We start from the raw sequence: 15,103 nt of genomic DNA, 5'->3' as shown, positions 1-15,103 counted from the left end.
AGTAGCTAAGATTACAGGTGTGAGCCACTGGCACCCGGCTTCCAGTTGTGATATTAAGGAAATATCAGGCAGGTAAAAATTAGGGCCATGCTATAAAATAAATGATACTTCTTCAAAAAAAATCTCAAGATTCCAAGCAATTATTCCAGATTAAAGCAATTACTCCAGATGAAAGAGATAGAACTATATTTAAATAAATCCTGAACCAGGAAAAACATTTTTCTTTTGTAGTAAACTACAGTTAACAAACTGAGATAAATCAAATAAAAACAGCCAGACTCTGAGACTTGTCAACTATGTTGTCTTGTATCTCCAAGTCACCATAGGTTATATGCAGTTAATGCCATGTCTGTGTTCCTGCACAAGCTTTGCTTGTTTTAACAACAGCAAAAAAAATTGTCATGTTTTGACACAAGGGTGGAAGTTTCTCCACACACCTCTTCTCGACAAGGATAGTAGTCAAACTGTTATTAGAATTTGAATAAAATCTGCAAAGTATCAGTAAGTATCACATTGAGGCTAAGATGTCTCCAGCACTAGGAGAAAGATATTTGACATTCTTCTATATAATCACAACACTCACAATGTGAGTAGCTTTTAAGACTACCACTTCTGGCCAAGATGGAGTAACAGGACCTGGAATTATTCTCCTGCCTTAAACAACTAAAAACACGGACAAAATATATGCAACAATGGTTTTCTCAAAATATTGAGCATCAGGCAAGGAAGGACAGTGATTCTCAACAAATGGGATGAATGAGGTGAGCGCTGTGATTGCCCTAGCTCCTTGCCTAGTGAAAGTCTCCAGGTCAGGGAGCAGGTAGAGGAGTTCATGTAAAGCATGGAATGCAGAGAGGCTAAGAACTTCTGTGGGTTTACAGGGCAGACCCAGAGAGGATTGAAGAACTGTGCAGTTCCAGAAAGCTGTACAGTGTTCTCTTGGGAGTCTTCAAGTGAAGTATTGTTCAGCATACATATGGAGGAAAGGGCTATACTATTTAGATAGTAGTTTCTAGAAGAATTTAAGGAAGCAGGGCTGGGCGCTGGTGATTCATATCTGTAATCCTAGCTACTCTTGAGGCTGCGATCTGAGAATCACAGTTCTTAGCCAGCCCAGGCAGAAAAGTCCTAGAGAATCTTATCTCCAGTTAACCACCATAAAACTGAGAGGCCCTGAGGTTCAAAGTGATTGAGCATTAGCCTTGAGCAAAACTTAAAGACAGTGCCCCAGGCCCTGAGTTCCAAGTTTTATGACCTTCTCCCCCCCCCCCCCCCCCAACCAGGAAAAAGAAAAAAACAATTAGAGGAACCAATTCTTAAAACTCAACTTAGGGCTGTGAATTATGCCTGTTTGCAATGACCAGATAAAAATCTCATAATTCACAGGGCAGCAGTTAAAGCCCTCAGAAGGGCTGTTCTTTATTGTAAAAAAGTAAGGCTGGATGAAATGATACTCTGGTTTTACCCAGTAAACTTTAAGCAAGATCAAAAGACTCAGACTCTTCCAAGTCTACCAGAACAAAGCTCAAGGATGTAAGAACAAAAAAAAAAACCATGCACACTCAAAAATAAAAATACATCAGTCATACAAAAAGCAAGAAAAGTGATTAGTAATGAGATGTAATCAATCAAAAGCAATCTAAAAATACTTTAAATAGTTATTATACTTAATATGTTTAAAGAGCCAAGCTTCAGAGTTCGATTTAAGATCTATCTAAGGCCGGGCGCTGGTGGCTCACGCCTGTAATCCTAGCTACTCAGGAGGCTGAGATCTGAGGATCGCGGTTCAAAGCCAACCCGGGCAGGAGAGACTGTGAAACTCCTATCTCCAATAAACCACCAGAAAACTGGAAGTGGCGCTGTAGCTCAAGTGGTAGAGCGCTAGCCTTGAGCTGAAGAGCTGAGGGACAGCGCCCAGGCCCAGAGTTCAAGCCCCACGACCGACAAAAAAAAAAAAAAAAAAAAAAAAAAAAGATCTATCTAAGGCAAACGTTACAACTTTCCGCCAATACATTCAACATCTTCTGAAGAAGTGACAAGCTACCTAAAGGTTGCTCAAGAGAAATCTGTAATGTGAATATCTTTTTATCTACCTACAGACCTTGCCTTTGTTATTAAAAAATCTTCCAACAAAGAAAACTGCAGATGACTTCACTATTGAATTGTGTCACATATTTAAGAAAAATGGCTTTTTTACATGTAATTCTTTCAGAAGGCTAAAAAGAGGACATATCTTAAAGTTAATTAGGGCTTAACATTTCAAACTCTTCAGATTTTAGAAGAAAACAAGTAAAAATATTTGTGATTTTGGATACATAAAGGTTTTAAAAGACAATAATACTAAAAACAAAATTTGAAACGAAGAAACTGATTAACTTCAGAAAACTCATCAAAACTTATGAATAAAGAGTTTATGGCCAGATATAGATGATTCTCAAAAGGCAACAATAAGGAAATAACTTATTTTTAAAAATGGGAAATAGTAGCCAGGCAGCGGTGGCTCACACCTATAATCCTAACTACTTAAGAGGCTGAGATCTAAGGATCTCAGTTCAAAGCCAGCCTGGGCAGGAAAGTCTGGGAGAGTCTTATCTCCAATAAACCACTTAGAAAACTGGAAGTGGCACTGTGGTTCAAGTGGTGGAGCTCTCACCTTGAGCTGAAGAGCTGAAGGACGGCGCCCAGACCCAGAGTTCAAGCTCCATGACCAACAACAACAAAAAAGAAAGAAAATAGTTTGAACAGATAATTCACCAAGCAAAATATACACATCACAAATGACTTCTGAGGAAATGCAAATTAAAGCTCCATTACCAGAGTGCCTTCAGACTGCTGTGATAATATACTTGGTACATAGACTAGGTAGCTTGTTGACCATAAATTTATTTCTCAACATTCTAGAGGCTGCAAAGTCTTAAAGGTGCCAGCAGATCATTTGTATGGTGAGAGCTGCTTCCCTGTTAATAAATCTTCTCAGAAGGAAGAAGCATTTATGAGGACTCCACCTTCATGACCTAACATTTCCCAATTGCCCCGCCCGGCTTCTCAATAACAGTATTTCAGATTAGATTTCAACATAGGAATTTTTCAGGGTTATATTTGTTCTATAGCAACAAGCTACCACTATGTACCTGTTGAAGTGTATGAAATGTAAAGGGTTGATCATGTGTGCAGTAACTGTTACTTTATACTGACAAGTGGGTATGTAAAATGATAGAATAATTTAGGAAAGAAATTTGACACCCTCTTTAAAAAGTTGCCAGATTATGGTGGCTCATGCCTGTTGTAATCTTAGCTACCTAGGAGGCTGAGATCTGAGGATTGCTGTTTTCTTTTTTTTGTTTTTGTTTTGAGGATTTTTGTTTGAAGCCACCCCAGGCAGGAAAAACCCTGAGACTCTTATTTCCAGTAAACTACTCAAAAAAAGTGGCCTTGTGGTTCAAATAGTAGAGGCTAGCTAGAGGCTAGCTAGCCCAGGCCCTGAGTATAACAAGCCTTGACTATAAAGCCCATTTTATTACTGTGTCAAGAAATATCCAGCACATGCAAGTTGATCCTCATTCCAGGAAACCACTCATCTGTCATTACAGATTTCAGGTACTTTTTTTGTAGAATCTTATAATACTGGAATCATACAGCAAAAATTCATTTACTGCTCTTTAAAAATTGGAATTTGAACTCTCATTAGTGTTAGATATTATTTTTCTAATTGCTAAATAGAAATTTATTGTTGCTGGATATTTGGGTTATAGTGCATGACTATTAAAATTAAACTAATGCAAATATTTGGGTTTTAATTTTTGTATTCCATTTTTCTTGACTAAATACATAGTAATGAAATGGCCTCAAAAGGTTTAATTCGGGGAGAGCTTTTTTTTTTTCCTAATTAAATAATAAATGTTTTTCTTTCTCCCATAATTTTAGAAATGTGAACATTCTGTGATTAGCCAGTCTTTACTTGCAAGTGACTTCTTCATTAGGCCTCAATTCCCTTCTAAATAACATTCTTGTTCTGGAAGGCTGTTAGCTTTTCATCATTCTTTTTGTCTAGATAACATCCAAATAAAAATCCTGAAGGGAAAAGTATATGAACCCAGTTGTCACGCACAAGCTGAAGGAAGTTCATCATGACTTCATGACTGCTGTGGCCCGGCCAGGTCTGAATGCAGACTACAACCAGAGAGTTTTTTTTTTTTTTTTTAATAACTTCTGAAACCTTTCCCACTCCATAAATAATTTTGAAAAAAAGTTATTATTTAGAAAAAAAACCCGGCACAATTCTATCTACACAGTTTGAAATTTTATTTAGGGATACTGTAGTTAGGATATATACTATTCAGAGCACTTAAATGTGGCATACAGGTTTGAAAACTCAAATAAGAAAAATAGGATATTGTTGTTTATACAATAGAAACAGTTGCTCTCTGGTTGTTGAGGCTTCTTTTGCTAATTGGAACATGGTATCATTGTGAGGATGTTAGTTACAATTCAGACAGCAGACTCCAGAATACTGAATGCGCCACCCTGAGGTAACCCCCTCATGTGGAAAGCCTGAGTTATGAAGTTATGACTGTATGTACCTAGAGAGAGGATACCCAGTATACCAAGTGGCTTTTTCCTGTTTGCAATAACTAGAGGGTGAGACTAGAATCTTTAAGATTCTTAGGTTCTAGGAAGTCTGCAAATGCATATAGCCTTTTTATTATTGTTGTTGTTGTCCTGGGGCTTAAATCTGGGCTCTGTCCCTGAGCTCTTTTGTTGAAAGCATTTTTCTACCACTTTGAGCCACATCTCCACTTCTAGTTTTTTGGTGGTTAATTGGAGATAAGAATCTCACAGACTTTCCTGCCCAGGCTGGCTTTGAACCACTTTCCTCAAATCTCAGCCCCCTGAGAAGCTGGGATTAAAGGCATGAACCACCAGCACCCAGCTGGCATGTAGTTTTACTAATATTCTCCCTTTAGTACTCCAAACTATATCTTATAACATTTATCACTTACATTTTGGCTGGGATTTTAGTATCAGGGAATTTCCTTTACAAGGTTTGCAGCTTTTTAAAAGAAAGTTAACCATAATTGCTAGAGCTGTTTTATGTTTTCCTGCTAAGGAAACTTTTGTCTGTCACTTGGACTAAGCTTTCTACAAAACCTCTGTACTGTTGGTCTCACTGTCGGGGCAGTCTCTTTTTTTGTCTTCCTCTGTTTCTCATTCACACTTCCGTGTGTGTGTGTGTGTGTGTGTGTGTGTGTGTGTGTGTGTGTGTGTGTGTGTGTGTGTGTGTGTGTGTGTGTGTGTGTGTGTGTGTGTGTGTGTGTGTGTGTGTGTGTGTGTGTGTGTGTGTGTGTGTGTGTGTGTCTGTGTGTCTGTGTGTGTGTCTGTGTGTGTGTCTGTGTGTGTGTGTGTCTGTGTGTCTGTGTGTCTGTGTGTCTGTGTGTCTGTGTGTCTGTGTCTGTGTGTCTGTGTGTGTGTATTTATTACAGCCTTTGTCAGGCCTAATAGAAACAATCAGGTCTTGAAGCTCTTCCTTTGCTATTTTGCAGGGTGCCCCCAGAGAAATAACACCATATCCCCAAATTACCCAGTTCCTCCCTATCCAAACCTGCCTCAGGTGCCATGGCACTGAAGGAAGCAGACAGTTGCGGTGTGTTAGTTTACTAGGGACTTAAAGGCAGAAGTGTGAGTCACAGCAAGACCTGGTGGGTACCCACAGTTTGGGTCAAAAAACAAGGATTTATATAATGGCCATGAAAAAAAAGACTTTATTCAAGCTAGAACGTACCTGTTTTATATCCACTACAAGAAAGACGCAAATCACAGATGTGACCCTATATTCATCATAAACACCTTAAGATAATCATAATTGCAAATAGTTTCTTTAAGCAGTGGAACACTTAGCACAGTGCCCAATGCCCGGTGCTTTCAGTAGATCTTTAATGGGAAGATAGATAGGTGTGCCGCTGGTGGTACCTTCAGAACTTGGGCTTTGCAAGTCGGAAACTGAATGTTCACTCCTAGGTCCCTGCCCTTACTCCTGTACCCTGTGTTGTTATTAATGAGATTGAAATACTTTGTCTTTTTTACATATGCGTACTTATACCAGGGGGTTTTCATTGATTCCCTCCCACATTTTATCAGTCTTACCCCCATCATCCTCCCTGCCCTCTGTCCCCCTTCCCAAAACAATTTCAGCAAGTTTCATTGCTCTGTTTTCATAGTTGCAGACAATCTGTTTCAATTATGTTCAGCTTCCTTCATCCTTTTTTTAGCCCAACCCCCTCCTGCCATGAAATGCCATTTCTAAGAAATTTATAGTAACATCTGAATTCATCTGACACTTGCTATACAATACGTCAGTGGTGGCATCTAACTTTGTTTTTCCCTTTGCAGCTGACTTTATTTTACAGGGGAGAATACTAGTCTTAGTGATATAGTTAAGGTTCAGACCCTGTTATATTTCATACCAAAACTGCTCCTTACCACTATAAAACTAAATAGTACAATTTTGTCCTAAAGAGAGCCAGACTACCTGCTTGAGTCCTGGCTCTCTGACATCATTGTAGGAAAGTTAATTAACCTCTCCTTCATTTCTAAAATGTGTTTTGTCCTCAAAGTTGTTGGCTGTGTTGATGTATTCTTGACCAGTACTGGCACAATGTTCAATTTTTGTTTTTTAATTATGATAATTCATAGCTTCTTTATAGGAAGGATTTTGATTGCCGGAAGTGTCTTAAAGGTCTTGCCTTTAATGACTATGTAGTCTGTTTAGGAAGACAAGAAAAATACAGGTGAAACCTGATAAGTATATAATTAATGGTTAAATGGAATGATAGAGACTACAATGCAAATCAAATAACTGAGAAATACAGTTTAAAATTTTTCTTTTCAAGTATATAGCAGCCTTTGGTTTCATGCCAGGCACTTTCTAGCATTTGGTTGGGTTATTTATTATCAACTTTTCTCCTGGCTTTGCTCCTGTGTTTGTTTCTATATACCCTAGAATCTCTGGTCAGTCACTTCATTTAACAGCATCCCAAATTCCTTATTGCCATTTCTGTCTTTGCCCATTCCCACCTTGTAATGTTAGTGAAAATTGATACCATTGATTTTGGATTCTAACATCACCTGAGCTGTTAGTATACATGTATAATGATAAATATTCTAAACACCTGGGTGTTTATCTTTTCTTACCATTAGTCATCATAATGGCCTGGCACTTTACAAGTAAAATAGAAGCTTCCAGCCTTCAACTAACTCTCCTTTAAGATCTTCTACAGGTATCAGATTTTTTTTTTGGTTAGTCCTGTAGCTTGAACTCAGGGCCTGGGTTCTGTCTCTGAGCCTCTCTGTGCTCAAGGGTAGTGCTCTACCACTTGAGCCACTTCTAGCCTTTTCTGAGTAGTTCATTGGAGATACGAGTCTCATGGGCTTTCCTGCGTGGGCTGGCTTTGAACCACAATCCTCAGATATTGAGATCCTGAGTAGCTAGGATTATAGGTGTAAGCCACTGATGCCCAGCTTTATATTTATTTGTTTGTTTTTGCTTTAAACATCTCATCAATTGCTCCTCTCAGTGGCTAAGTCCTTTTTATTTATTTTTAAAAAATTGGTCATGGTGCTTGAACTCAGGGCCTGGGTGCTATCCCAGGGCTCTTTTTACTCAAAGCTAGCTAGCGCTCTACCACTTTGAGCCACAGTGCCACTTCCTGTTTTTTGACAGCTAATTGGAGATGAGTCTCATAGACTTTCTTGCCTAGGCTGCCTTTGAACCGCTACCCTCAGATCTTTGCCTCCTGAGTTGCTAGGATTACAGGTGTGATCCACCACCACCTGGCATGGCTGTGCCCTTTTATAGCACAGTTGGACTCCAGTCACAGTCCTTCCTGCCTGCCTACATCTCTCTTTCTTCCCTCCCTCTTTCCCTCCTTCCCTCCAAGAGTTCAATTAAATTGGGCACTATTGCTCCCTCCATCTTCCTCGCTCCCAGCCCCCACCAGCCCATCCTGTCCCCCAAGTGGTTAGCCCAGGTCCAGTGTTGTCTAGCACTGACATCTAAACCACATCCCCAGCTCCATTACTAGTCTTTTTCAGCTTCCATTTATAATTTTTCCCTGTTACTGCTTATTGGGTGTGTAATTTTGTTTTTTCCCTTAGCTTTGTCAGTTATCCCCCACTGAAGGTATTTCCTGGGGTCTGTTGAAAATTCTCAACTCACAGGTACCAAGGGCTAGCATTTCCAACAGAAGGAATTAATACACGCTTCTTTCTCCCAAAACAAAAGATACAAAGCTCTTCTACTTTTTTCTGTCTTCTATTATCTTCTATCTCCTATTATCTTTTAGTTGACAACATCTTTACAACTTTGCCTTGCCTTGTAGTCTTTTCTCTGTACTAGATAAAAAAGAAATATGTGTTGTTTTGAGTTCATTTAGTAAAGAGAAAGTAAAGGCTACTCAGTAGAATGAGTGGCGGCACCCCTGGTAACTGATTGTCCCATATTTAAGTGTTTTAGATCCTGTCAAGATTTTCCTTGCTTTCAGTTCAGACTGTGCAGGCAGTGTGTTCCTCTACAATGAATAAGAAAGCTGAAGGATGATGTGTAGGGGGTAGATTTTCTTCATGTCTTAAGTTTTTTCCCCCCCAGATCTTGTAATATTTTTTTACTTGTGACCACTTTGTAATCATCTAATAAAGAGTGATGTTTGAATTATCTTCAACATGTATACTTAGTATTTAAGTTTACAGATGTCCAATTTTGAAGGCTGTTCAGAAGTTGACTTCCCTTCTTGCCAGCCTCATTCACTCACGTTACTATCTTACATTACAGGTTCAATTCCTGACTGCCATGTACTCATTTCAGGACCTTTGACAACACAGTCAAAGTGATGTCAATAGTGACTTTGAAGTGCTTAATTCATGACCTGGCACTCAGTAAACACACGAAATACTAGTTCATTTGATTTTCTTGTGAGGCTACCTACTCAGCTGGAGTTATTTGTATATTTATTGACTCTGTAAAATATAAAGAATGGCATTTAAATTTAGTAAAAAAGTATTTTTGATGATGATCTTTGAAACACCTTTAATTAGGTGAGGGGAAAAGTCTCAACAGTTGGAATTTGGCGCACCCAGAATTGTTGGTGTGGTCTTACAGGCCTTGCTTTGCCATATTGCTTAGCAAGGTAGCTAGGGAAAAAAATACACATACATTGAGCCTGTTTCTTCATACACATATTTCTTCATATGTAGTTTGTTCATGAAAGACTTAATATTGTGTTTTGTCAAAAAATTAAATAGGCTCCATTAAGTTTTATGTACTTAGCAACATCTTTTGGAGAATTATATTTATGTATAAGTGATAGGCATTTCTTAGTCCTCATCTAGCTCTGCTATTTTAAGATAGTATAATAAATTTGAATGCTTTGTTACAGCTTTTGTATTAAGTGGAAAACTGATTCTAATAGGAGTGAAAGAAAATGAGCGAAGGAACAAAATTAAATTAAATAATATAAAGCAACACTGGTAGTGTAAGGTTGGTTTTGTTTATTCTAGAGGTTGTAATTGTGGTTTGATTCAAATGATAAATTTCAAAGAATGAAGTTGGTTTTTGTTGTTGTTGTTTACTTTTGTTTTTTGCCAGTCCTGGGGCTTCAAGTCAGGCCCTGGGCACTGTCCCTAAGCTTCTTTGGCTCAAGGCTAGCACTGTACTATTTGAGCCACAGCACCATTTTTAGCTTTTTCTTTTTATGTGGTATGAAGGAATTGAACCCAGGGCTTCATGCATGTGAGGCAAGCACTCTCCCACTAAGCCACATTCCCAGCCCTGAAGAAATGTCCTCTTCCCCGCCCTGCCCAAGAACAGAGCTTATCGAGTTGGAAGATGAACAGTATTCCTTGTCCCATTGTTTAGTATTCTTCACATTTAACTCATGAGTGTGTTTTTGCTTTGGTTTTTCCTTAGATTTGGTTGTTTAAAATATTCATCACCACTACATTCATTGCAGAGCATAAGGAGGATAAAAGCTGGCATTTGGAATTTCATCCATACATGATGGTATTTATGTTTCATTTTAGGGAAGCAATGAGAAATTATTTAAAAGAAAGAGGAGATCAAACAGTACTGATTCTTCATGCAAAAGTTGCACAGAAGTCATATGGAAATGAAAAAAGGTAAAAGTACTTCTTGTGGTGGATAGTTGTATCTATCACATTAGTTGAAAATTACGTATTTGTATTTATGTCTGAGGTTGGTTTCTGTTACTGGAGTAATGGAAAGAGAAGGTGGAATTCTGACCTTTAAAACTGAAGAGCGGGGCACCAGTGGCTCATACCTGTAATCCTAGCTACTCAACAGGCTGAGATCTGAGGATCGAGGTCCAAATCGAGCCGGGCAGAAAAGTCCATGAGATTCTTATCTCCAATTAACCACAAGAAAACGAAGTGGTGTCGTGATTCAAGGGTAGAGCACTAGCCTTAAGCTGAAGAGCTCAGGAACAGTGCAAAGGCCCAGAGTTCAAGCCCCAGGACCAACACAAAAAGAAAAGAACAACAACAAAAAAACCCTTGAAGGACTGGGCCCCTGTGTAGCCCAGGTTGGCCTCACATCTCTCGAGCCTCATGCTTTGGGCTCCTGGGTGCTAGGATTATACTTGATGGGATTTGTGTCTTAAATGGAATAAACAAAGAAACTTGAGACATACTCAAACCAGGACAATTTAGTAGAGATCATATGGCTAAGTAAGTTCTTGATTTCACAAAATTAAAACCACTCTGTGTGTTGGGGGTTGGTGAGGGAGGGGGTGGAAGAGAGTCATGTCCCCCAAATATTTTAATGAAACATTGGCTCATTTACAAAGGTACTGTTTTTTGTGGGGTTCTATTGTTTGGTGTTTTGTTTGTGGTGATGGTAGGGGTCTAACCCAGAATTTCAGGTTTGCTTTAGCAAGTGTTCTTTCACTGTAATACATCACAGACCTCAGATCATCATTTATAGCCAGCCCATTTGTTGTTGGAGGGGAGGCCTCAATAGGCATTTAATGCCCCCCTCCCCCTGCTTCAGCCCACTAGCCAATATACCTAATGTACAGCACTCTATTGTTTTTCCACTTGGTTTCTAGAACTTTCTTGTTAATAGTTTCTTGAGTCATTGCCTTTCAAATAGCATTGTTTGGGGTATGCTTTACTAGATAAACATGACCTGAGTTGAGGCTGAGGCAAAGGAAAAGAACCCAACCTTCCTGAGAAAAGGAATGAAAGTTCAGGTTTAGGTTGAATTGAAAGGAATGAATGGAATCCTAGAAATTACAGCATAAAGAAAGCTTTTAGTATTTACATAAGAGAAGGGAAAATATAATTATATAATTAATTTTCATATTAGAAGAAAATTGAAAAGAACTTTTCTTGATGTAGTCTAAATCTGAGATGAAAAAAGGGTAAAGCTGAAAAGTATTTATTAATATTTTTCAGGGGTGGGGGTGGCTGTCAGTTGTAAGGCTTGAACCTGGGTGCTGTCATTGAGCTTTTTTGCTCAAGGCTAGCACTCTACCATTTTAAGCCTTAGCACCACTTCCCATTTTCTGGTAGTGAATTGGAAAGGTAAGAGTCTCAGGCTTTCTTGCACAGGCTGGCTTTGGACAGTGATCATCAGATCTACCAAAAATGGAAAAGGAAAAGAAAGGAAAGCTTCCCCAAGCTAAAAAAGTAGAAAGTCCTTTTTTCTGAAGGAAATGTAGCATCAACTTTTTCCACTGATTAGTATGCAGCAATAGTGATACTGTAGAAATAGTCCCACAGCATTGAGACACTGAAACTGTCTTTCTCAAGTCATACTAAGAATTGTATTCATTGGAGTAACTGATATTCCAAAGTTTCAAAATATGGTCCTTTTGAACAGAGTAAGCATCAGAGGGTAGTGATTTTTGAGAAGGTACACAAATGATATAAATGACATGAGTTTGAGTTTGTCTAACCACACTTCTTGTATATATTGGGATGGACAAAAAGCCTTCAGCTAACATGTTTCCAAGATCTATTACTAGGATTCATGGGAACAGTTGTTGAAGCATATAAAATGAATAAAAATCTTATGTGTGGGCATATCACCACCAAGTGGCAGAGAGTAACATTGCCATGGACAAAATGAAAAAGGCAACATTGTTATTTTGGTCTGGATTAACTAAGGGCTGGGCTTTGTACTTGGCTATGCAAGTGCTGTTCCACTTTAGCCACTCTTATAACCGTGAGTTTTGCTGGTTATTTTTGAAATAGGGCCTTCCTGCCTGCCTGCCTGCTTTCCTCCCTCCCTCCCTCCCTCCCTCCCTCCCTCCCTCCCTCCCTCCCTTCCTCCCTCCCTCCCTCCCTCCCTCCCTCTCTCCCTCCCTCCCTCCCTCCCTCCCTCCTTCCCTCCCTCCCTCCTTCCCTCCTTCCCTCCTTCCCTCCTTCCCTCCTTCCCTCCTTCCCTCCTTCCCTCCTTCCCTCCTTCCTTCCTTGTCCTTTTTCTTGTCCTGAGGCTTAAACTCGGCCTAGATGCACTACCTGAGCCTCTTTGTGCTCAAAGCTAGAGCTATATTCCTTGAGCTACAGCGCCACTTCCATCTTTTTCTGAGTAGTTTTTTGGAAATAAGAGTCTCATGGACTGTTCACGCTGCCTTCAAACTGGGACCCTCAGATCTTAGCCTCCTGAGTAGCTAGGATTACAGGCATGAGCTACCAATTCCTGGTGACTCTTGCTTTCTATGTGCTAAGAACCTGTGATATGCTCACTTTAGGCTTCTGTTCTGTCATTTCTGAGATCACAAACACACCCCACCATGACTGGTAACCTTCTGTGGAGATGGAGTTTTCCAGATTTTTCTGCCTGGGCCAACTTTACACTACATTTCTCCCAATCTCAGTCTCCAAGTAGTTAGGATTACAAGCTTGAGCCACCAATACCCAGGTTAATAAGTTTTTTTGTTAGTTTATTTTGTTTTTAAATGCAGCTTTTAAACTCTGAACTTTTCACTAAGAGTTTAGGACATACTGACCAAAGTAAGAACATTTCATACACAATTGTAGATACAAGTCTGCTAATTTTTGTTAGGTTAATTGTGTGTTCTTTATATCCTCAGTCCCTTTAATTTTCTTTGTATATTCCCTTTTTTATACATATGTTTATCTTTTATTTGATTGCTGTAGCAAAAGAAACCTGTGAAAGTGAAAATTTGCACTCGGGCTAATTTTTAATGACAACAATTGAAATATTTAAAAAGTGATTTCATCTGCACCCTACATAGTCTTCTATGTTCAGATCTATTAGATCTACCAGGGTTTTGCTTTTGGGGGGGTGGGTATCATGGCTTTTGTGAATAATTGTAGGGTTGATACACAAACACAGGGCTAGCCTATTTTCCACATTTATTAATGCTTGACAATCCCTGGATGACTGAGGAAAAGAATGTTTTATCTACTTGGCTAATTTTATATTGTTTCATAAGCATTTTGTCACAATGCATTTGAGAAACCCCCACTACTCATTCTTTTATCATTTCAGGCCATGTTATTTTTCAGATATGAAATGAAAGTATATTTTGAGATAACTAACTGAGATTTGGCTACCACATTTGGTATACTATCTAAAGCATAGCTCCTTGAATATTGTAGCTAATGTTTTAGTTTGCTAAGAAGTCTTACTATCAGTGCAAGTAAAATGCTAACTGGAGATGAGTTTCTAAAAGTGATGCCTTTACTATCTCCTGAGAATATGACAGTCCAGGTACTTGAGTCTGTGCCAGAGTAAGCATTGGGTAGTTCCCAGCATTAAAAGCCAGAAAGACTTAAATTGAACCAATTCCAAAATGAGTCTTGCTAATCTGGGCATTCTTCCAAACTTGGAGTAACCTGGAGGTAGGCCTACTACTGTGACTATGACCTTTATATCCATGGCCTCAGTGCAAGCCTACAGACAATAGAGCTGCACTTCTCTTTTAGTTTAAATAAATACAAGGAGTCTACAGAGGCTTCCCTCCTTACTCACCTGGTCTGTAGGGCCTACTGGATCTGGCTCCATCTGTTGACCCAGAATTCTGGTTTGTTTATGTCCCCACTGTTGGTTGTAGTTCTAACCACAGAGCCTTTGCACTTGATCTTCCTCTACTTACATGCTTTACCCACATGGCTTTAAATGGTAGCTTAAGGATGATTTCCCTGGCTACCCCGTGTGGTTCACCTTTCAAGTATGCCATTCCTGCTTTATTATTTCCCTCAGGGAACACTAGCTAACAAAGTGTATATACTATTTGAATTATTTTTAAATTGTGCCTCTTATTGGAGTATAAATTCCTTAAGGAATTTTGTCTGTATTACTGTAATCCTGATATATGTATATATACACACACATATATGTATATTCTAGAGATACCTAGAAGAACTAATAACTACTAAATAAACCCTGCTCGCTTCTCAAAAAATTACTTCTGGTTCCAGTTGAGGAAAGACAGTGCCATTATATTTTGAATCAGTCAGTAGCTGCTGCAGTAGATACTCAGGGGATAGCAACAAGAAGCCCATTCTGCTTACCTTCAGAAAGGCCTAATTTCATATCAAATCAAATCAAATTTGCTTCTATGGGTGGGTATGCTTTCACATGCCTGACCACCCCTGCTGTTTTCTTAATTATAGCACACACTAGTGGCTGGTTGTCATTTCATTTAAACTATTTATTCATTAATTTTTTGGTAGCGGGGCTTGAACTCAAGACATGGGTGTTAACCTTGAGCTTTTTCCATTTAAGGCTAGTGCTCTACTATTTGGAGCTACAGTGCCATTTCTGGTTTTTTAGTGGTTAATTAGAGCTATGAGTCTCAGATGTCCCTGCCTTGGCTAGCTTCGAACTGCAATCCTCAGATCTCAGCCTTCTGAGTAGCTAGGATTACTGCCATGAGCCACTGGTGTATTATTTTTAACAGTAGGATCAAGAGAATTAAGAAATATTTTTTCAAATTCCTAACTATAAAAAATAGTACAGCTGGGCGCCAGTGGCGCACACCTGTAATCCTAACTACTGAGGAGGCTGAGATGAGATCTGAGAATCTTGGTTCAAAGCCAACCCGGGCAGGAAAAGCTATGA

The 15,103-nt window shown here is 39.1% G+C and overlaps 1 protein-coding gene and 1 pseudogene across 4 annotated transcripts in view; one reads left to right on the top strand and one right to left on the bottom strand.

Moving 5' to 3' along the window:
• Rbpj (recombination signal binding protein for immunoglobulin kappa J region) overlaps positions 1-15,103 on the top strand; it is a 200,109-nt gene that overhangs the window by 167,055 nt on the left and 17,951 nt on the right. For all 4 annotated transcript variants that reach the window (XM_070012808.1, XM_070012809.1, XM_070012806.1 and 1 more), the window contains one exon: positions 10,072-10,167. In XM_070012808.1, coding sequence (XP_069868909.1) covers positions 10,072-10,167 — 96 coding nt within the window. The remainder of the gene's footprint in view (positions 1-10,071; positions 10,168-15,103) is intronic.
• Positions 3,919-4,129, bottom strand: LOC138820784 (NADH dehydrogenase [ubiquinone] 1 beta subcomplex subunit 1-like; annotated as a pseudogene).

The sequence above is a fragment of the Dipodomys merriami genome, unplaced genomic scaffold (genome assembly GCF_024711535.1).
Source record: "Dipodomys merriami isolate MVZ:Mamm:240054 unplaced genomic scaffold, mDipMer1.0.p SCAF_9, whole genome shotgun sequence".
Classification (NCBI taxonomy): Eukaryota; Metazoa; Chordata; class Mammalia; order Rodentia; family Heteromyidae; genus Dipodomys; species Dipodomys merriami.
Note: the sequence above shows the minus strand (reverse complement) of the source record. Positions and strands in the feature narration are given on the sequence as shown.